Here is a 24944-nt window from a genome sequence, read left to right on the forward strand (position 1 = left end):
GATAGAGGCATGGGTATTCATCCTATTTTTGAAACAATTGTATTAAGTTCAGATGAACGATTTTATTTGCCACGTACCCGAGACATTTCTGCTTCCGGTTCTGACCATGTGCCGATTGAACCACGTGGAGAAATATCACGTGTGGAGGTACCGTGAACCTGCTATTTAAGGAGATGTTGCAGAAAGTCATATTACTGTTGAAGAAGAGAGCTGACGCTCTCGAAAGCTCCAGGTTTTTAGCGCTTTTAATTTTATTTTTTAGCTTATTTTATGGTAAACGATCTTTTATTACAGTTTTTAGTATTCCGCAATATACAATTATTAGTTTATTGTAAATAATTTGTTTTTTATACTATTTGTAAAAATTTTAGTTACAGTAAATTTTGTTCAATGGTCGGTGTATGAGTTTATTTCCTAGATATAAACTGATTCAACACTGCACCGTCCAGCGATGTCGACTGGCTTCACTTCCTTGGATTTTATGTGTTTTTCTTAACTAATAGCATAACCCCTCCTCCTTTCCTATCCTATCATGTCTATCCTTTCTGTAGACGTTGTACTCCCCAAATTCCAGTTCTGCATTCCTTATATCTGTGTGACACCACGTCTCTGATATCCCAACAATATCCAACTTTGACGCTTTGAGCAATACCTCAAATTCATCAAATTTATTTACCAAACTCCTAGCATTGGTGTACACGCAAGTATACATGCACCTGTTTCTATTCTTAGCTACCCTAACACAACCAATGTGTTTACTTGTACCGCAATGACTCCCAGCAGTCTCTGAAATATCCTGAATCTTGTTTTTCAGGCTTCTGCTCATTTCAATAGGAGCAGTGCAAGAATCACTTTCACCTCTGCCAGTGGCTACTGTTAATCTATTAGCCCAATCTAGCAGTTTTCCGACCCACCTAACACTGCCTCGATAGCATCAGCAAATATTCTTGCACCCTTTCCATTTAAGTGTATCCCATCCCTGTAGAAACATTCTCTCCTGTTAACAAGCATAGACCAGGCTGAAAAAAATTCTACCCCTTGAGCCTTGCAGAATCTTTCCAGGGCTGAATTTATCGACAAACTCTCATCATATACCCCCTCCTATTGTGTCTGGGCAGAATTGCAAACACTTTCAAATTCAACCCTAATTCACGGCTTTTTTTCAACAGTGACCTGTACTTGTTAAGTAATTCTGCCGGTCTCCTACTCTTAATATCATTAGTGCCAACGTGTACAACTGTATCACCTATTGCGCCCTTAAAAGATGATATCTGCTCTACAACGTCATCAACCTTTGCCCCTGGCAGACATACCCTGGTCCTGTTCCACTTATCCTTTTTACAAAGCATGTTCCCCGTTTCCCTGACAATGGAGTCACCAACAACTACTAGTTCCTGTGGAACCAGTGCATTCTGCCTTGGGGGTTGCCGCTGTATTGCGTGATGACCAAGTGCAAGCTCTGGCATTGATGTGGGCAGCTGAGAGCTTGATGGGCTCCTCAATTTAGATCCTTTGAGGGCATCCACCCTGTCCTTCAAGCTTTCATATAGGCCCATAACAACGCTGAGTTGTCGCCTGATTTCGTTACACTCCTTGCATCGCTCACACACAAAGACATCCCCCGTGGCAATATCATGTCCCGTACCCGATTGCTCCACAAACATCATGCAAGCAGTGCATTTTAAAAGGCTGTGATTCAGAGGGCAACTGCCCCCCCCCCCCCCTTAGTTCTCCCCCTGAGCCACAGCACTCCCATTAGTTTGAGCCTTTTGCTTTGCTGCTCTGGTCTGAGTCATGAATTCGATTTAATTTCAATAAAATTTCAATTTCAGTACAAAATTATAACCCTAAACTTGTATCTCAACACGTTATAATGCTATATATATTTTTCAGTATCGAGTATTATCAACAAGTTCCATTTATATAACTTCCGTATCAAGTTATGTATTAATTAATTATGTTACGTTTGTAATCTAAGTCGTTATATGTATTTAGTTAAAAGTACAATTTAATTGACAACGAAGTTTAACAAAATTAATAGATTTTACTGATTAATTGACAGTATTATATTGTATACTATACTATACTAACACTATCTATTTCGGGATATAACGTTTCGTATAACAATGGCGGCAAGTTATGAACGGTAAATCTACGAACACTTAAGTATTAATTAACTTCCAAATCTCGCTGTCTCAATTCAGAATAAACTAAGAATCCCGACTAGATCTATAAGCTACTTATAGAAAATAATTTGATGTAACTATTTGTCAATAAAGCAGCTAAATATGGCAAAAAAACTTCTCGCTCAGCGGAGCTGCAACTTGTAACACGTGGATTTGATACCCTTACCGATACTTTTATGCAATTACAAGGCCGAGTAAAGAATAAATACACCAGATTAATCAGAAAATCACAAAATAATGCTATACTATTAAATTTAAATCAAAGTTTTAGAAAAACAATAATTTCAAATCAATAAATAAGAAAATTCACTTAGCGGCTTTGAACGTTTGGCTCCCACTAGCCTAAACGTTTCACACTAGTTTCACGACTCCCACTAGTTTCATGGCTACGTCATATGTTTGATGGCCAAGAATAGTTCAAACATAGGCAAAGAGGCCTGTGCGCTCTGGATTCATTCTGTATAAGTTATTATGTTGCACAGAGCGAAACGGAAAAGAAAATAAATGACAGGTTTAATGTTAAATAGTAAAACAGAATATGTTAAATACATACACTACAACAATAGCAATTTTACATCATGCTCGCCCTGCTTCTTCCAATCGCAATCACAAACAAATATTGTGAAAACAAGCCATTCCTTGTTGTCTGTTTATTTCTACTGCAAATTAGTCTTCCATAAAAAATAAAAAATAAAAAACCCTCAATATGGAAGTTCATTTTCTATAAGAAATTAATAATTTCATAAATTTACTTTTCTAATACTTGAAATGTAAACCAAAAAATATAACTCCTGACAAAGTTCATGAACTATTTTCATCTGATGAAAAAATTCTTGGGTTTTGGAGAGTCAGTGTAGTTCCTATTTGTGTAAAAATAGGAGTAATAAATTGTAAATATATCGGTATTAATTTGTTCTTCTAACATTAGGCATATGCCTTTTATTTCAAGCTTAGCATTTTATACTCATCAATTAAGTGATTTAACCCTCTTTAAAACTCTCTTTAAAAACCCAAGTCTCTTTAAAAATTACAGCTGTGAGTTACAGGCTCCAAAAAAGCGATAAGTGTTTGCCTTTTTATTTACATAATTGTTATTTTCTATTGTACTTAATACGTAGTCTTATAGTTATAGTTACGCTGGTTATTTTTATTTTAATTTAGATAAAGAGTTTTTGTGGATTACTACTTAATTTACATAAAACCATTATTTCATTCGAATCTTGCAGCCATTGTTTCTGTATAGAGTGGTAGGCAATTCAAATTTTTCATTGAGAAAGCCAGGTAGCTCTAATGCATAATTATATAGATTAATACGCTTCACTGTTTCTATTAGATAGCGTAATATTGACATTTAATTAATTTAATTTTTTAATCGCATTAATTTAAAATAGCATGGCCCAAACTAGAGCAGCAAAGCAATGGGCACAAAGTGGCAGGAGTGCTGTGACTCGGGGGAGAACTGAGGGGGTCGATTCTCCAACGCTTCACAGCCTAAAAAAATGTGCATCTTGTGCAATGTTTGCCGAACTCTCTGGAACGGAACATGATATTGCCATGGTGGGATGTCTTTGTGTGTGCGCGATGTAAGGAGTGTAAGGAAATCAGGCGAAAACTCAGCGTTGTTATGGGCCTATAAGAGAGTTATTATTATTATTATCATTAGCCATATGGTGCAAGGAAGCCTGAGGCTTATGCTGCACCAGCCAAAAAAAAAAATTTTTCTGAATTACCCCGAGAGAGAGAGAGAGAGAGAGAGAGAGAGAGAGAGAGAGAGAGAGAGAGAGAGAGAAGAAAGGAATCACCAAGAAAAAGAAGAATGATGATATCCAGCTCAGGACCCTGGGTGTGCCAAGCCCATACTCACCAGATGTGAGCCCTGAGTTTGAAGGACAGAGTGGATGCCCTCGAAAGATCTAAATTGAGGGGCCCATCAAGCTCTCAGCTGCCCACATCAATGCCAGAGCTTGCACTTGGTCATCACGCAACACAGCGGCAACCCCCAAGGCAGAATGCGCTGGTCCCACAGGAACTAGTAGTTTTTGGTGACTATTGTCAGGGAAACGAGTAATATGCTTCGTAAAAAGGATAGGTGGAACAGGATCAGGGTATGTCTGCCAGGGGCAAAGGATGATGACAATGTAGAACGGATATCATCTTTTAAGGGCGCAAAAGGTGATATAGTTGTACACGTTGGCACTAATGACATTAAGAATAGCAGGCCGACAGAATTACTTAACAAGTACAGGTCACTGTTGAACAAAAGCCGAGAATTAGGGTTGAATTTGAAAGTGTCTGCAATTCTGCCCAGACACAATAGGAGGGAGTATATGATGAGAGTTTGTCGATCAATTCGAAAGATTGTGCAAGGCTCAAGGTGTACAATTTTTTTCAGCCTGGACTGTACTTGTTAACAGGAGAGACTGCTTCTACAGGGAAGGGATACACTCAAATAGAAAGGGTGCAAGAATATTTGCTGATGCTGTCGAGGCAGCGTTAGGTGGGTCGGAAAACTGCTAGCTTGGGGGGGATACAAGGACTAATAGTTTAACAGTAGCCGTAGGCAGAGGTCAAGGTGATCCTTGGACAACTTCTATTAGAATAAGTAGAGACCTGGAGCGAGGGGTGTTGGGTTTTCAGGGACGGATGGCAGTCATCCTGAAATAGGTGGGTTTATGGTATGTGTTAGGGTAACTAGGAATAGGAATAGGAGCATGTATGCTTTAATGTATACCAATGATAGTAGTATAGTAAATAAATTTGATGAATTTGAAGTGTTGGTCAAGACATCAAAGGCCGATATTGTTGGGATAGCAGAGACGTCGTGTCACACAGATATAAGGAATGCAGAACTGGAATTTGGGGAGTACAATGTGTACAGAAAGGATAGACAGGATAGAAAGGGAGGAGGTGTTATGCTGTTAATTAAGAAAAACATAAAATCAAAAGTGCACCCGGTTGATATAGATGAACAGTGCACTGTTGAGTCAGTTTGGTGTGACATAAGCACTGCGAAAGCAAAAATAAGAGTAGGAGTGTGTTATAGTCCTAATGACTCGAATGAGTACAATGAACAGTTGTACAGAGAAATAGAGTGGGCCAGTAAATCAGAATGTCTTATAATGGGGGATTTTAACTTCTATTGACTGGAACTTGTGGGTTGGTCACTCACACACTAGTCAGACTTTTGTGGATTTATTGAATGATTGTTTTCTGCAGCAGCATGTTCAAGAGGCAACCAGAGAGAGTAATACTCTTGATCATTCGTGTATTAAGAATTTGCAGATAAAGGTACCACTAGGTGGCAGTGATCACACTGTACTGATGTGGGATTTACTTAAAGATATAATTACCATCAGGGGTAAAGGAAAGTGTTTTTGCTTCCGTAAAGGTGAGTACAGTGATCTCAGAAAGTTTTTAAATTCTGTACAGTGGGATAAACTGACGATGTTACCAACAGTAAATTCTAAGTGGGAAGCATTCAAGGAATTAATCGTAGAAGCTACTAAAAGTTTCATACCTATTAAGAAATACTGTTCAAGGTTTAGGCCTAAATGGTTATCAAATGAACTAATGAGACTCGTACCAGTGAAGAAAAATGCATGGGATGCATATAAATTATCAAACGACTCAGAAGCCTATGGCAGATATAAGCTAGTCTGTAATCAGGTCACAAAGGAGGTTAGGCAGGCGAAGGCAGATTATGAGAAATCCTTGGCAAAAGATGCTAAGAAAAACAGCAAGGATTTCTTTACTTATATAAACTCTAAGAGGAAGGAGATGAATCTGATTGGTCCACTTGATATCGATGGATCGACTGATGATTATCCTGCCCAGATAGCAAACAAACTGAATGAGTATTTTGCATCTACATTCTCACACGAGGAGTTATTAAGGTTTGGAAATGGCAGAAGGTTATCAAATTGTAGCAGGATGCTTAATGATTTTGTAATAACTGAGAGCAAAGTGGAGGAGAAATTGTTGAAGTTAAACCTAAGAAAAGCACCTGGGGTGGATGGGATCTATCCGGTTATATTAAAGGAGGCGGCAAAGCAACTAAGCAAACCCTTGGCCATAATTATGAGAGCATCCTTGGACTCAGGGGAGGTTCCCACGGACTGGAGATGTGCAAATGTATCCCCAATTCACAAAGGGGGATCGAAGGGTGACACGAGTAATTACAGACCAGTTAGTTTAACTTCTGTTCTGTGTAAAATAATAGAGTCACTGGTTAATGATGCATTGCAGGATCATCTAGACAAGACTGCTGCAATAATTCAGACACAGCATGGATTTGTTAAGGGAAAGTCTTGTCTGACAAATTTGATAGAATATTATGATGTGGTTACAAAGGAACTGGATGCAAACAATAATTTTGATATCATGTATTTGGATTTCAGGAAAGCTTTTGACACTGTTGCGCATGAAAGACTATTGTACAATTTGGAGCAGAATGGTATTAAGGGTAAGTTGCCACAATGGATAAAAGGATGGTTAAGTGGGAGAAGACAGAGGGTGGTAATCAATGGGTTCTACTCTTCGTGAACTAATGTTATTAGTGGAGTCCCACAGGTTCGGTGTTGGGTCCACTGTTGTTTTGTATATTTATCAATGATATTGATGAAGGTATATCAGGCTTAATGTCGAAGTTTGCAGATGGTACAAAGGTTGGCAGGGTTGTTAATGAAATTAATGGCAGTGTGCTACTGCAACAGGATCTAGATAATTCGGCAGATGGGCTAAGAAGTGGCAACTGAAGTTTAACCTTGACAAATGCAAAGTACTGCCTATGGGTAGAAGTAACCCCAGAGTAACGTACCAACTTTGTGGTACTACACTTAAGGTGGTAGAAAATGAAAAAGACCTGGGAGTAATTGTGCAGGCAGATATGAAGTTTTCTGAGCAATGCAGACAGGCAGCCAGGGCAGGTCATTGGGTTTTGTCAATGATATATAGGAATTTTGCTAGCAGGGAAAAGGAGGTGATTATCCCTCTGTATAAGGCAATGGTCAGGCCACACCTTGAGCACTACGTACAGGTCTGGAGGCCTCATTTTAGGAAGGATGTAGATTTACTTGAACGTGTACAGAGAAGGGCAACAAGATTGGTGAGGGGAATGAAGGGATCCTCTTACCAAGAGAGGCTTAAGTTCTGCAAATTGCAGTGACTGGAGACTAGGCACCTGTGCAGTGATCTGATTGAGGTATATAAGGCCTTGAATGGGTTGAGCACGCCGAATTCTGATGGGAGCCTTGCACTTGTTCAGATTACGAACCTAAGGGGGCATAAATTCAATTTAAGAAAAGACAGATGTAGAATAGATGTGTCGAAATTTGTCTTTAGCCAGCGCGTGGTTAATTGCTGGATTAAACTTCCATCTGTCGTTGTGGATGTTGATAGGTTGAATAAATTTAAGGAGGAACGGGACTGGCATTTGGAGGGGATTGTATGATTTTTTTTTTTTTTTTTTTGGCTGATGCTGCATAAGCTCATGCACATGCTTTCTTGCATCACATGACACCACTACTACTACTACCACCCTAAAATAATTTATGCTTAAGTATTACAGTGGGTGACATATGCCAGAATATACGATATGTGACTCAGTTGTGGGACTTCTCATATTGATTAATATGACTTCTGATATTTATCCATATGTGCTGTCTTTTGGTAGGGATATTTTTGATATATTTTGTTAAAGTAGGCTTAAATTAATCGTTTTTAAATTAGTTGATTTACAATATTTACATTCCCCTCTTTCAGTTTTCTACAACTGTATTATTTAATTTTATCAGTTTAAGATTGTTTTTAATAATTATGAGCTAAAGACTTTTTAAATTTCTAAATCTAAAGGGAAAAAAAAAATTATTCAATAGCACCTTTGAAATAAGGTGGCAAAATAAGTCCAAGATGGACCCAGCAGTGAATTCTGCTGTAAAAAGAGTAGTTAAGATTACCAATTCTTCTCCCCAGCACACAATAAAAAATAATTTTGATAAGTTAAAGAAAGCCTGCACAAGAAGCATGCAAAAGTTTGATGAAATTTACCGGTAAAAGTACTTTGCCGTAACGGCATTTGTATTGTTGTTCGCTCGGTAAACAGACGGTGGGTGTTATTGGTCTAGAGTAGAAGTTGAATTCCACGGGAGTTTGAAACCCTCCCGAAGTGGCGGGGATGGGTAACCTGACCTTTTTTCTTTAGAATCACTAATTGAATCACGACAGAGTCATATTGGAAGTTCTGGCATCGTAAAAAATGTTCGTAACGTAGTTTCACCGGTAAAACATTTTTCAAAGTTTGCCGTGCTTCTCGTGTGGGCTTCCTTTGCCTTTTTTTTTTTTTTTTCTTAAATAAACAGTTTATCCACTAGTCCACCAGTGATTCTAAAGGAAAAAGGTTATGTTACCCCTTTCACTTCGGGAGGTTCAATCTCCCATCTGATTCAATTTCTACTCCTGGCCAATAATGCCCACTGTATATTTACCTAGCGAGCAACGATACAAATGTCGTTATGGCATAGTACTTTTACAGGTAAATTTCGTCAAACTTTTGCATGCTTCTCATGCAGGCTATCTTTACCTTTGCTGTAATTTTTTAAATATAATTTCTTAAGATTATTGATTAATTTTTTGTCAATAAAAGTTTTTCTTCATTTGTGGCCTTTTTAAAATTATTTGTATTGGTATAGCAGTAAATTCTATATTATGCATAATAAGAAATCATACGTTAAAAACTTAAAAAGAAACATTAAATTATTTAAAAAGACTTTTAATAAAATGCTAGTTTTCACACTATATTAAATCAGAAAGAACTGCATCATTTTCAGTTCACTTACTTCACAATTCATCAGTTGATGTAAATGTTTGGGCACAAATTCATATTAAGACTCGTAACAGGAAATATAAATGACAGCTAAGTATTTTCATGTTAGAGAACACTGGACATTAAATGATTTTGTGGAAATCATATCAAAAGTTCTGGTTTCTCTAACATGCATAATGGAGGAATGATGTATTGTATATATGTTTTTTGAAATTAAACTTTGTGACTTTTGAAAGAATAACCACAGTTTATTGTTTTAGAGTTCTAAAAAGGAAAAGCAGGATCTTGGAACCATGGAAAAATATCTCAGTTCATCTCAAGAACGTATAGTAGAAGGCGAAGGTCAGGCTCCTGAGAATCTCAAAGTTGAAGGTAGTATGTAATATATTATTGCAAACTTTAGTCTTTTAACTAAATATTAAAATTTCATTCCCTATGTATTGTAACTACTATTTCCAACACTTGTAGGTTACAGACAGAGCCATTTTTCCTAACAAATTCATAAAAAAGATATCAGTGCATCAATAATTTTGTGTACAAAAGTCAAAATGTTTTGAATGTTATTTCTCTCTCCCCCACCTACTCTCCCTCCCTGTGTCTGTGTTTTTTGCTTTAAGTTTAAACTGATAAGTTCAAACTTAAAGCAAGAACCAAGTTTAAACTTGGTTCTTCCAAGATATCTTGGAAGAAACTTTTATGAATTAGAAGAGGGCTGTCTAATAACTAATCATGAGGAGAATCAATGTACTTGAGGCACGTATCTGTCAAGAAAACATTGACTGTGTTTTGCTCAAAAATTTCAATGTCCCTCCCTCCCAGCTTACTGTACTGTTAGGTAGTGATATATAATGTGAAAAAATGATAATTTTGCAGGCAAAAATTTTTTTTTTTTTTTTTTTAATTCAGATATAGAAATTATTCAAAGCATTTTGTTAGAAGAATTTTCCTGTGATAATATCAAGTACAAGTACTTTGGGGCCGATATAGTTGAAATATTTATAGCGATCCTTTTTGTAACATCCCATCACATTATTACTACCTATATGGTAGTAATTTCCCATAAATCTAATTTTTCATTTTTTTAAAATTAATTAATTTATTTATTTATTATTATTATTATTTTTTTTTTTTTTTTGCATTTACGATAAATACCTTGAAAGACAAATGAATTCTCTGTAATGTCCCACTGCTCTCTCATTTTTTACTTTTTTACTACAATATGTGCATTTCAAATGAAATAAAAAAACAAAGCTGAATTATTTGCTTATTGGGTGAATATTGAAAATTTCAGGCCTCTGATGGATAGTTTCAAAAAGTTAAGCCTCATCATGAGTTGTATTAAAAAAAATTATGCAATGAAAGTGGGGCCATTGACCCTGAAGAGATAGAAGGAGAATCATTTAATTTTTTTTTTTTTTTTTTTTTTCAGAATACTACCAGACAACATTTAAAGGTGAGAAATATAGTGGTTATGGGGAGGCAAAACAATGGATTAGCATTCTCCTAGTGGCAAACACATCTGGCATGAAGTAGCTTCCTCTCCAATCAATGAGAAAGCTCAGAAGTCCCAATGCATTAAACGTCTGGAGACATTGCTGACTGTGTATCAAGCAAACCAAAAGGCTTGGGATGTCATCAGCAATCTAAGAAGAATGGATCAGAGACTTAGCTCACAAAATGAGCAGGGAGATAGAAAAACTTTGCTGTTTTTGGATAACCCCCCTCCTTGCCAAGTGAATGGCCCTGTGCAGTTACCATTGAGTACCTGCCACCTAACATAACACCTGTTCAGTGCTTCAAAGAAAAACTATAGAAGAATACTATTAAATAAAATTGTGATTTGTCTTTCAAGAAAAATACAATGTGAAAGGACAAGACATTCTGCACACTATGTATGTATGTGTGTGTGATGTGATGAGATTGACAAAATAGTGATCACCAACTGCTTCAAACATGCTGGATTTGTCGCTTTGAATGATTCAGTGAATGAAGCTTCCCATGCATCTTTTTTTATTAATAATGAATCGCATTCCGTTAATAGTGAGGGAATTTTTGAGAGTGCATAATCTCCCAACTTAGAGTGGAAATGTGACTTGTGAAGATTACATCAAAGTGGGTGCAAATGTCTGTTTCAGGATATGCATGAACAAAAAGAAACTCATTGTGGACTTCATGGAACCTGAAATTTTTAGTAATGAAGAAGAGGAACCTACTGTGGTTGAGCAAGAAGTTTAGTTGAAGGATGCTCGTCAAGGATTAGAATTTGCACGTCATTTTTTTTCAAGCACAGCCTAATATTGCAAAAGTGAATGAATCACTGTCATAAGCCTTCATAATTCTCTTTTAAAACATGCTCTGCCACTGAAGCAGTGCATTTTAAACAGATTATTTTAAAGTCTGAAACCAATTTCCCTGTGTATGGTTAGGCTTTGATATGTAATATGTATGTAAGTATGCACCCATATACATAGATACTGTACAAATGCTATGCACCCATATACATATACAAAAGAGTACAAATGCAGTTCTGTGTACAGTAATAATTTTTCATGCATAATTTATAAAAATTTATCTTATTTATTAATCTAAAGCTGCCATAATTTTATTTAATACTGTATTGCATATTCTGAATTAGATTATACTATAATGTATTAGTGGACATACACAGAGTACATAACGCACAATTTTATGCGTTATGTACTCTGTGAACATTGCAAAGGCAGTCGACGTGTGTTGTTTGAGTAGTGTGTTTTTTGACTGGCCTCTTTGTTACTGGGAGGCACGATCACCAGGAAGGAGCCTCCCAGCATCCATCCACTGGCATGAGGAGCCAGACCAGGGAGTAAAAAAACATCTGATGGGCTGTCCACATTCTTGCAGGGGCGAGAGTGGGAAGGGGCCAGAGAAAGAGAAGAGACAGGGAAGACTGTGGGGGGGATAGCAGAGTGTAGACATTCCCCAGGCGAAACAGCATTAATTCATAATTCAAAATACATGTAGGATTGCATGAAGGTGATAGTTGACCTTCACAGGCATATCCTGCAGAAACCACCCTTCTATTAACCTACCTTAATATGTTTGAAAACTGGAAAGAATAAAAGCAGAAAGAATGAAAACTACAGAACTTCCAGTTTAAGTAAATTTTTTAAGGTTGTTGAATTATATTTATCTTTATTTTTTATTGGTTGGGGTTAAAGTGAGTATCATTACTCTCCTTTTATAATTTCTGAGATATTATTTCAGAGAACTGAAGCAGTATCTCAGAAATTTCTTAGAAACCTCACAAGAAATAAAGAAGCAATCTGTATGAGGTGCACTATATATTATGCAACGTAACTTTGTTAGGTAGAATATAATATAGCTTAAATAATAAGGTAGAAAACTTGATTGATCTCCGGCTTTTTATCGTATATCACATACTTATGAATATTGCCAACAGAATATTTCACATGATATGCGGTGAGCAGAATGGCTCGGAAAGGAATTCATCTTCTTTCGGGGCATCTGTCTGTCAAAGGCTGTGGCACGGCTTTTTGCTAAGTGAGTTAGAAATTAGAAATACTAATCAGTTTAAATGAGGACTTTTCTGGAAACTGTGAAGAACTGTATATGATTATTAATTCATTTTTAAGACACACTTCATCAAAATACCGACCATGTACAGGCAAAGGCTGAAGATTTTAAAAAAGTTACATTGAAAATGCAACCCTATAGAGTGTTAAACTCTGAGGGCTACTAAACTAAGAAATTTGAATTTAGCATAATCTGAAATCTGGTGACCATTTGCTGTTCTACAATGTGTAATATTTTTCTGAAAATTATTCTGTAGTTTAAATTTTGGATATTTACTTGGAAAGGTTGGCAAGAATGATAAGATAAAATTTTTCTCAACATGGGCTACACTTGTCAGCTGAAGGTATTGAAGAAGTACAAAAATATATAATAATTTGGAGAATCGATTAGCTGGGAAATGATACAGAGACAAAAAAAATTTATTGATGCTAAAAGCATAACTAGATTAGATATCTTGCACTGCTTTGAATCCCATCTGTTGAGACATGTGGTAGTCAGAGTATAGTGCTTACTGGAAGTACTTATTATTATTCTGAGAGCAGGAATTGGCTGCAAGATTTCAGGACCATGAAAACATAATAGGTAACTATTGAACAGTTGTACAGAGTGTATTAGATTTACCTGTAGCACTGTGTTTGAGTTGAAAGTGAAGAAGGCATAAAATACTTGTTGACATTTGACTTGAATTTCTGGAGATGCAAATGAAGGTTGTTTCAAAGAACAGGAGTAGAAAGGATAAATGAAGAAGAAGGAAAGTTAATTCAGCATATTTGTATTTTAACTGATGATGGATTTTATGACAAGTATTTAGACTGATTGGGGCTTAGAGGGGAACAGGTATCCTGTGTGTTATCAGACACTCAGCCTAAAACACTGATGGATCCAATATCTCTCTATTACAGAAGATTTAGGAGAAGTCCGGTTGGCCTGCCTCCCTAAAATCCACTCATGCACACCTTCTCGATGGTAAGCCCTGTTACGTCACTTAGGTGGCAACGAACGTGTAGAGTGGTTCTCTTCAAGACGCCTGGTCAGCGTGAAGAGGAAAAGACCAAACCCTCCAGCATATGACAGCACGAGGAAACAAATGGCCCTCAGTCCCCAGCAGCTTTCGCTCTCCCTCTTACGGCAGCGAGAGGATCAGAGTGGAAGCAGAGGGTGCTAAGAATCTCAGGGTACGACCAGGCTGCCATGCACAGAAACTGAACCTGGCCTGTTATAACGTAAGATCACTCATTGGTGAAGACAGGATATTAGAGCTGGAAAAGGAATTAGAAAATGTTAATTGGAATATCATTGGTTTGGCTGAAACAAGAAGAAGAAATGAATCACTTATAAGTTTATCAAGTGGAAATCTGCTGTACCCCAATGGAAACAGTGAAAGGAGAGAAGGTGGAGTTGGGTTTCTGGTCCATAAAGATTTTAAAAACAACATTTTGGAATTCAAAAGTACATCACCAAGGGTGTCAAGACTAATACTCAAGATTTCTAAGAGGTACAAGCTAAAGATTATAATGATTTATGCACCAACATCGAGCCATGATGATGAAGAGGTTGAAGAAATGTACACCGAAATTGAGAGTCTTCTAGATGAGCAGAAAACCCACTACACTATTATTATGGGGGACGTCAATGCTACGGTTGGAAAAAGTCAAAACAGCGCAGAAAGGGGAACTATAGGAAATTTTGGAATTGGTGAAAGAAATGAAAGAGGTGAAAGACTTGTGGAATTTGCAGAATCTCAAGGACTGTCAGTAATGAAAACTTTTTTCAAGAAAAGGGTGAACAGAAAGTGGACATGGAAAAGTCCGAATGGATTAACTACTAATGAAATAGACTTCATCCTCACTAACAGAAGATATATTGTGAATGATGTTACCGTCCTGAATAAGGTAAATGTTGGAAGTGATCACAGAATGGTAAGATGTACACTTGATATAGATGTAGGAAAGGAAAGGAAAAAACTGACTCGAGTAAATAATACAAAGGTCTTTGAAATAACAGAAGAGGAGAAAAAGCAGTATGTACTGGAACTTAAGAACAAGTTTGAGCTTCTGCAGACTGCTTAGGACCAAGATATTGACGAGGAATATTACAACTTTTTATAAGTGATAAAGCCCAAGAAACCTATAGGGAAAAAGAAATCCAAAGAAGAAAAAATTAGTCAAGAAACACTTGTCATGATGAACCGAACATGGCAAATGAAAAGCAAGAAAAACACTGACAGGGAGAAAATTAAGTATACTGAGTTATGCAAAGCCATTAGAAAGAGAGTCAGAGAGAACATAAGAGGATTTAACACAAGAAAAGTAGAACAAGCATTAAGGGAAAACAAAGGATTTAAATCAGCAGCCATGAGCAGTAATACAGAAAGACAAATGATACTGAAACTGAAGAATAGTGATGGCGTACTTATAAACAGCAGAGAAGGCATAATTCAAATAGCAGAAGACTACTATAGAAAATTATACAAGGAGCAGGGGAATGATGCCAGCAGTGGGGAAGATGGATTGCAAAGTAGCAACACATACGACATACCCGATATTCTTCCTGATGAGGTAGAACATGCATTGAAGAAAATGAAGAATCAGAAAGCCCCGGGGGAAGATGAAGTTACTGTAGAGTTGTTAAAATTGGGAGGAAGAGACATAACACAAAAACTGGCAAGGCTCTTCACAAAGTGCATTAGAAAAGGTGTGATGCCTAAGCAGTGGAATAATGCAATCATAGTTTTGCTGCATAAGAAAGGAGATAAATCAGAAATTGGAAATTATAGACCAATTAGCTTGTTATCCCACATCTACAAGTTGTTCACAAGGGTCATTACTAACAGATTAGAAAGAATACTTGATGAAAATCAACCAAAAGAGCACGGTGGCTTTAGGACAGGATTCTGAACTATGGATCACCTTCATGTAATATCACAGCTAATGGAGAAAGCAAATGAACATAAAACACCATTATGCCTGGCATTTGTGGATTATGAAAAGGCATTTGACTCCATACAGCATAAGGCAATGTTTCGGGCACTGAAAAGACAAGGCATTGATACCCCATATATTATGATTTTGAAGAAAATATATGAGTGTGCTACCTCCTTTATTAGACTAGACAAAGACAGTAGGAAATTTAAAATTGAGAAAGGAGTTCGACAAGGAGACATAATATCTCCGAAGCTGTTTACTGCTGCCCTTGAGGAAGCTTTCAGAAAATTAGACTGGTCGCAGAAAGGAGTCAATGTGAACGGAGAGTACCTAAACCATTTACGATTTGCAGATGACATTGTGGTCATAAGCCACGATCCCAAAGAATTAGAGGAAAATCTTAATCAGTTATGCACAGCTAGTAAGGATTTTGCACTAAAGATGAATATGGCTAAAACAAAAGTAATGATGAACAAGTATGCCACAGAAAGGGAAATAATTATTGAAGGAGCAGTAATTGAAAAGGCGGAGTCGTATACTCATCTGGGACAAGTTATTAGCTGTAATAATGATAAATGGCTGGAAGTCAAGAGAAGAATAAATTTTGGATGGATAGCATTCAGGAAATATAGTCACATACTGAAGAGCAATATCCCAGTTTGTCTGAAACGTAAAATAATGAACCAATGTATACTCCCCACCATGACTTATGGAAGTGAAACTCGGGCACTCACCAAAAGAATGGAAGAGAAGCTGAGAACTACACAGCGAAGAATGGAACGAATCATATTGGGAATCAGACTTTTAGATAAGAAGCGAAACACATGGATTAGGCAGCAAACTCAAGTAAAGGACATTCTTATCAAAACTAAAGAACTAAAATGGTCTTGGGCAGGAAACATAGCTCGAAGACATGATGACAGATGGACTAAGAAAATAACAGAATGGTATCCAAGAGGAGCTAGAAGAAAACATGGAAGACAAAGGCGGAGATGGATAGATGAAATTCACGAGTTTGTAGGTAGTAAATGGATGGCCAGTGCTCAAAACAGAAGGAACTGGAAAGTTGCTGGAGAGGCCTTCATCCTGCAGTGGATTGAAAACGGTTGATGATGATTTAGACTGATTTGGAAGAAAGAGTTTGAATTTCAAATGGTGATTTGAAAGCACATTTAAATTAATTGACCATGTAAATAAATAAGTGTAGAAAAGGCATGCAGCAGAAACTGGATGCCTCTCATAATATGAATTGCAGTAGGTTTTTATAGCGAGAATCATTAATTAATCCAATTTCTCTCTTTTTTGATAAGTCTATGAATTAGAGAAATTTATTACATCATATGTGGGAGCGATATTCCATGGTAAGACAGATAGAGTCAGTTGTTCAGAATAAAATTAGAGCCAAGAGTAAAAAGAGAAAAGCTAGTTTTATTGATGCAGAGGAAGTAGTATTTGTATAGGCTTATGCCAAGAAAGGTTAGACATCGTGGGTGTCCCAGTTTGAATACTTAATCATTTCTAGAAATGTGAGTGTTGTTGAAGGTAAGCATAGAAGCGGTACTCTTTTTTTTATTTTTTTCAAAAATAAGATAGGACTGAATGTTGAATGATTGAAGCTAAGTTTTTTTCTCCTCACTTGAAAATTAACTGGTGATCAGGAATTACTTCTGGAATACAACTGTATATTCAAGTGGATATCAAGAAGTTGTAGATGTTTGTGCAGAGCAGTGTTTCTGAAACTGAAAGGTGGAATGTAATATACTGTTGTCAGAAGAACTGTGGATAGGAAGTCCTGTCACTGGAGATGGCACATTGGTATACAGGAGGGGAAATGAGTGGGCAAAAAAACCTTGGAAAGTGCCAGCATTAGTAGATAACCTTGGAAAACACTAGCATTAGTAGAGAAGTTATAAGATAGACAGCCATCTACCCAGTTGAGTGGTTGCAGAGAAAACTGGCTCCTTACTGCAAAATCCAGAAGGCAGCCTAAAAGCTAGAAGCTTGTTCAGAAGATCTTTATGTCCAACATGATCAAAAGCCTTAGCTATGTTAAGAGCAACTGCTGCTTGAGTTTTTCCATACTTTTTCTGAATTTATGCAAAGATGAATAAAACGAGACTTCCAGACCTGTATACATTATTTAAGATGTGGCCTAACAGTTGCCTTTGTTTTGTAAAGGGACCAGAGGGCTTGACTGCCATTTGAACATAAGCAGGTTTTCTTCCTCATGCTCTTTTCAAATTTGAGTTTGGATTTATTAAAAAAATATTTTTAACTGTTGCAATTTTTGGTGTAGGCAGAAAATTATGCTGAATATTTGGATACATGGTAGTTGCTGTGCGGTATCTTCTTATCCTGAACAGCCTTAGATCTTAATATTCGTCTGGATCACATAAGCAATTTGTGCAAATATTAAGGTCATAGTATTTAAAACAGTAGTCCAACCAAGGGAAAGAGGAATAGAAATCATGCAGATCATGACCTGTATTGCCTAATAGAAGAGGTTGGTTGATGCTGAATTATTGCTCTGGTGACTGTATTGCACCAACTTATGAGAGTCATCTGCCAGCTAGTAAACTGGGACTTATGGTAAGTCACTTGCAATGGGACTGATGGGTGGGTCATTGCTTGCCTGATGTCTTGATTAATTGACTGCTTTTTATATCAATGATACAGTTCTTACACACGAGAACAGTTGTTCTTGACCGCATTCATTTTTACTATGATGCAGATGATATTGATAACTTTTCCATTAAGGAACTGTTAGCAGCAGTGATCTGAAAAAATGGAATAAATGGGAAAAGGTTTCAATTTTTGCCCAAAATAAAGGGAACGGCATTATATTTTTCAAGGAATATTGTGAATGTGGTAAAGACTCCACACAGTGAGTCTTAAAGTACGAATACTAATTTGAAATTTTCAGAAATTTAATTAAAGAAGCTACTCATATTTTTATACCTTTGTAACCTTTTGTAGTCTATAATTATTTTCATTGTTTTCTCCATGAAGTCTAGCAGTAAAATAAAAAATAATAATAATAATAATGACTAATCGAAACATGATGTTAAAAAATTATTTATTTTGGGATTTGCAAGTGCTAATATATAAAATTATATGCTAAAACATTTTACAAACTCTTTAGCCATTTTAAATGTTAATTATTTGTATCAGTTTAGCATTAGCAATAGTAATGGGATATATGATGGAAGAAAGCAAGCATAAACAGCATGAGCCAAAAAAAAAAAAAAAAAAGGCTTCCTATTCATCTATCCATTTGCTCCAAATGTACATCCAGTTCTTTCTTGAATTTATTTAAGCTAACTTCCTATAATGCATTAAGGGCTTATGCCTCAGACTGTGAGAAAATTAGACCATATATTAATTCTCTCGCAGTCTGAGGCATAAGCCCTTAATGTATTATAGCCTTAATTCATCTTATACATCAGGTATCTCGCATATTGTGGAGTTATACTTCATAACTGTTTTGCCATCATTACATCACTTGGGTACCTACCCATCCACCGAAGAAGTACCAAAAGCCCTGAAATGGTGCCGTCTGGGTGGTCGTATCCACTGAGAATAAGTAACAACAGTCTTCTCCATTAGGTGAAGCGTTACTTATTCGAAGTAGTGCAATGTCATGGCAACCTGTTGTGAAATGAGATATGACATAAACAATGCCGCTTATTCAAATGATTTGCTAAGCTAGAATTGGCTGCGTACTAATATGATGCAGTTGCACTAACTTGTATATGGGCTATCAACTTCCACAACAACAGATGGAAGTTTGTTCCAGCAATCAACCACTTGCTGGCTGAAGACAGATTTCCACTCATCTATTCTGCAACTGTCTCTCCTCAATTTGAATTTATGCTCACTCAAGTGTGTAATCTGAGCAAGTGGAAGAATCCCATCAGCATTGAACTTGCTCGGACCAAACAAAACCTTATACATCTCAATCAGATTACCTTGCATGTGCCTAGTCTCCAGATGCTGCAGTTTGCAGAACTTAAGCCTTTCTTGGTAAGCACCCTTTTGATCCCCTCATCAATCTTGTTGCTCTTCTCTGTACTTGTTCCAGCAGCTCTATATCCTCCCTAAAATAAGGCCTCCAGACCTGTATGCAGTACTCAAGGTGTAGCCTGACCGTTGCACATACAAAGGGATAATCACCTCTTTATCCCTACTTTCAAAGTTCCTGTATGTAATTAACATGACCCCATGAGCTGTTCTGGTAGTCTGTCTGCACTGCTCTGAAAACTTCATGTCTGACAGTGCAATTACCCTAGGTCTTTTTCATTCTGCGCTATCCTGAGTGTAGTAGTGCACAGTTGGTATGTTACTCTGGGGGATACTGCAACCCATATGGAATAATTTGCAATTGTTGCATATGGGGAGCAGTAACAATTGCAAATTATTGCATATGGGTAGCAATAATATGCAATTGTCACTGTTAAACTTCAGTTGCCACCTCTCAACCCATCTGCCCATCTTTTCCAGATCCTGTTGCAGCAGTATATCATCCTTGCTGTCATTAAAAAACCTACCAACCTTTGTATCATATGCAAACTTGAACATTAAGTCTGATATATACTTTTGTCAATATCATTGATAAATATAGAAAACAACAATGGTCCCAACACCAAAAAACCCAGGGGACTCCACTAATAACATTAGTCCATTGATTGCCATTCCCTGTCTTCTCCCACTCAACTATCCTTTTAACCATAGCAGCCACTTGCCCTTAATGTTATATTGCTCCAGTTTTTACAATAGTTTTTTATGTGCAATGGTATTGAAGCTTTCATGAAATCCAAATATATGATATCAGAATTAATTTTTTTCATCCAGTTCCTTTGTAACCACATTGTAGTACAGTGGTACCTTGGTTTGCGAGCATAATTCGTTCCGGAAATGTGCTCGTAATCCAAAGCACTCGTATATCAAAGCGAATTTCCCCATAAGAAATAAAGGAAACCCAGATGATTTGTTCCAAAACTCAAAAATATTCATGTACTGTAAAAATGATTAATACAAAATACATACATACCTTTTTTATATTTTTAAAAGCAATCGAATTTATTAATTATTGGGTAGGACGACTTTCACTGTCACTAACGGAATCACTACTATCTGTTGACTTTTTCTTTTTGTGCGACTTTAACAAGAAACCTATCCAATGACACTTGCTTTTGCCTCCTTTTGAGGATTTCACGGAAATATGACATTGCATTGTCGTTAAACAGATTCATCGCTCTCACTGCCACAGCCTTACTCGGGTGGTGCTTTTCTACAAAATTTTGCACTGTTTCCCACATTTTACACACCTCCTTAATCTCATTTGAAGAAAGGGATGTCTCCATTTTTTTCTCCTCCTCCTCAGACGAGATCTCCTCCATAACCTCTTGCTCTTGCTCGCGATGCAGGTCCATCAGTTCGTCGGTGGTAAACTCCTGGCCATGTTCCTCCACCAGCTCTTGAATGTCGTCCTCATTCACCTCCAGTCCCATGGTCGTCCCCAAGGACACAATTTCATCGACAATTGGCAGCTCCTGTTCATGAGCAAACCCCTCAACGCAATCAGACCACAGTTTTCTCCAAGCAGAATTGAGGGTTCTCTTGGTGACCCCATCCCAGGCTTTATCGATGATTTTGAGGCAGTTTACGATGTGGAAATGATTTTTCCAAAACTCTCGGAGGGTTAGGTTAGTTCCTTCGGTCACCTCGAAGCATCGCTGAAATAGTGCCTTGATGTAAAGCTTTTTAAAGTTCGAAATGACCTGCTGATCCATGGGCTGGAGTAATGGAGTAGTGTTGGGAGGAAGGAACTGGACCTTAATGAATTCGAATTCTTCCAGTAAGTTGTTCTCAAGGTCTGGAGGATGAGCAGGAGCATTATCCATAACCAGCAAGGCTTTGAGTGGCAGTTTTTTTTCTAAGAGGTATTTCTTCACTGCAGGACCGAAGACCTCGTTGATCCACTCAACGAACAAGATACGAGTGACCCAAGCCTTGCTGTTGGACCTCCACATAACGGTTAACTGGCTCTTCTGCACCTTGCATTTCTTGAAGGCTCGTGGATTCTCAGAATGATACACGAGCAGGGGCTTGACTTTGAAATCACCGCTTGCATTAGCACACAGCAAGAGGGTGAGACGGTCTTTCATGGGCTTGTGACCGAGCATGGCATTCTCTTCTGCTGTAATGTAGGTCCTCTTTGGCATCTTTTTCCAAAAAAGCCCTGTCTCATCGCAATTAAAAACTTGCTGCGGCAGGTAACACTCGGAAACCATGAGCTTCTGGAACTCGGCAACGAATGCCTCAGCTGCCTTAGCGTCCGAACTCGCAGCCTCTCCGTGCCTCACAACACTATGGATGCCACTTCTCCTCTTAAAGTTATCAAACCATCCCCTGCTCGCCTTGAAGCCTTCTTCATTTTCTGTAGACGTACCAGGCAGTTTACTTACGAGGTCGGCGTACAAGGCCTTTCCCTTCTCACAGATCAAGTTCTCGGTCACAGTATCACCTGCTAGTTGCTTCTCGTTTATCCACACCAAAAGCAACTTTTCTACATCTACCAGAATACGTGGCCGTTGCTTTGATATTCTCGTGACTCCTTTTGCTACATCTAGTCCCCTTAGTTCTTCTTTCTTCTTTAATATTGTGCAAATTGTTGACGTAGACTTCTTATAAAATCTTGCGATGGCGGCCACTTTCATACCTTGTTCGTGCTTCTCGATGATTTCCTTCTTAACTTCTACCGTAATCATCTCCTTCTTCTTACCGCCTTCCTTTTCAACCCTTTTCTTCATTGGGGCCATTTTCGTAGTGCACAGTTAATAAATAACAGTCACCAAATTTGAACACAAAAAAAAAAAAAAAAATGCTTTACGCACATACACGTGGTCACAACGTTAGCACGAATGTTCACTACAATGTTGACTGTATACGAATGAGGTATGCTGACTGAGACCGAGCATGTGAGACGATTAAACACAATCCCGAGCAGCACGTGATCACGTGACGCTCGGCAGACAATTTTTAGGGAATAAAGCACAATTACAAAACGAGGAGGCACCCTTGATACACATAAACAAAGCTGCGCGAGTGTAGCAACTGAATAAACAACACCATAAAGGCAGAGATACACTATTAACACCTCACATTTTCCTAAACCACATTTCTAGGGGGTTACTACCATAAAACAATAAAAATCCAGTTGCGTTTCTGCTAATGGAATCTGTTATAAACTGGTAGTAAACTCGATCTAATTGCATATCGATAGCTGGAATTGTGTTGCTTTTTACGTTATTATGGTGAAATGTGTTTCCCCTTCACTGATATAAAAACATAAATACATTTTCAGAATCTTCTCTTCATTCCTATCGTGTTGCGTTCAGTTGGGGTGATTCTGCGTTCCACTGCCATTTCTTGTAAACACAAAGGCGAATCGTGCATAAGCGAATTCGGTTTGTGTTATATAAGATATCGTTCCCCTATTTATAAATCGTGTATGATCGAATTCGTGTAGTGTAAACACGTGTTATACAAGGACTGACTGTACTCGTATTGCAAGACCTCGCTCGTTTATCAAGTTAAAATTTATTAAAAATTTTTGCTCGTCTTGCGAAACACTCGCAGACCAAGTTACTCGCAATCCAAGGTACCACTGTATCCAATCAAATTGGTCAGGCAAGATTTCCCCCTAATAAGCCCATGCTGTGTCTGACCTATAACTGCAATCTTGTCTAGATGATCCTGCATTGCTTCTTTAACCAGTGACTCCATTGCTTTCCTCTGGAAAAGAAGTTAAACTAACAGGTCTGTAATTACTCCTGCCACCCTTTGATCCCCCTTAGTGAACTGGGGATATAGTTGCTCATCTGAAGTTTGTGGGGACCTCCTCTGAATCCAAGAATGCTCTCAAAATTATGGCTAAGGGTTTGCTTACTTTTGCTGCCTCCATTATAACTGGGTAGATTTCATTCACTGCAGGTGTTTTTCTGTCTTTTAACTTCAGTAATTTCTCCTCCACTTTCCCCTCCATTATTACAAAGTCATTTAGAGTTTGATAAACTTCTTCCTATTTGAGTGTTATAAACCTCTGCCTGCGGCTGCTGTTAATCTTTTAGTCTGGGTTCTCCCCCCCCCCCAAGCTAGCAGTTTTCTGACCCATCTAACACTGTCTCAATAGCATCAGTAAACATTCTTGCACCCTTTCTGTTTAAGTGTATCTCATCCCTGTAGATGCAATCTCTCCTGTTTACAAGCACAGACCACACTCAGTAAAATTTTACTGCATGAGCCCTCGCACAATCTTTTCAGGGCCAAATTGATTAGAGAAAAACAATAATTTCAAATCAATAAATAAAATCCACTTATCAGTTTAATTTGTAGCTTCCTTGGCCTCGACAGCAGTGTGTGGTTTTTCTTGAATCTTTCAAATCCTGCAACCCTTACCAGGATTGCAGGATTTGAAAGAAAAATGAAAGCATATCGTGCAGTACTAAACTATTTCTTTTCTCCCATTTTTAACACTTCTGTCACTACATACTGCGTAAACTTTCTTCTTATTTTCATTTTCATCTTCATCTCAAAATGAGGATGGACATTCAATCTGTCATCTGCATCTCAACTCTATAGCCTTTTTTCTAGAAAGAATGTAATTTTGGACATCTGCTATCTGTACCTGCAACTACTTTCAAAACTGCATGTGACAAAGCTTTTTGTTTGAGATGAAGCAGGGGAAAAAAAAAACCTTTGTGACCAAACTTGAGTTTGTATATATTATTTCATACATGCATCTCATATATGGAGCAAAATTCCTCCTGGAATGGAAGAGTATGATAATGTTCACACAAAAAGGCTACTATGGTAGTCTAACCATATCACCGTCTGCAGCTGATTGTGATTCATTTTACTTTTGTGATAAGTTCCTTTATTGTATGCTATTCTGTATTGCATTTATTCATATGTATGAGATTGTTTAGTGAAGTTATGTACAACATAACTTCACTAACATAACAGGACGCTGACTCTCTTTAAAAATTACAGCTGTGAATTACAGGCTCCGAAAAAGCGATGTGTTTGCCTTTTTATTTACCTAATTGTTATTTTATATTGTACTTTATATGTAGTCTTATAGTTATAGTTATGCTGGTTATTTTTAATTTAGATAAAGAGTTTTTGTAGATTACTACTTAATATACGTTAAACCATTATTTTGTTTGAATCTTGCAGCCATTGTTTTTGTATAGAGTAGTAGGGAATTAAAATTTTTAATTGTGGTAACTAGGTAGCTCTAACGTATAATTATATAGCGTAATACACATCACTGCATTTAGGATTCTATTAGATAGCATAGTATTGACAATTAATTAATTAAATTTATTGATCTTATTAATTTAAAATATCATGCCCCAGACTAGACAGCAAAGCAAC

The 24944-nt window shown here is 37.4% G+C and overlaps 1 protein-coding gene across 4 annotated transcripts in view; it reads left to right on the top strand.

Moving 5' to 3' along the window:
* The window catches only part of unc-104 (kinesin family member unc-104), a 1041320-nt gene that overhangs the window by 578901 nt on the left and 437475 nt on the right, over nt 1-24944 (top strand). For all 4 annotated transcript variants that reach the window (XM_090382707.1, XM_090382708.1, XM_090382709.1 and 1 more), the window contains one exon: nt 9267-9378. In XM_090382707.1, the coding sequence (XP_090238833.1) occupies nt 9267-9378 (112 nt within the window). The remainder of the gene's footprint in view (nt 1-9266; nt 9379-24944) is intronic.

The sequence above is a fragment of the Mastigoproctus giganteus genome, chromosome 10 (genome assembly GCF_048544385.1).
Source record: "Mastigoproctus giganteus isolate SK-2022 chromosome 10, ASM4854438v1, whole genome shotgun sequence".
Classification (NCBI taxonomy): Eukaryota; Metazoa; Arthropoda; class Arachnida; order Uropygi; family Thelyphonidae; genus Mastigoproctus; species Mastigoproctus giganteus.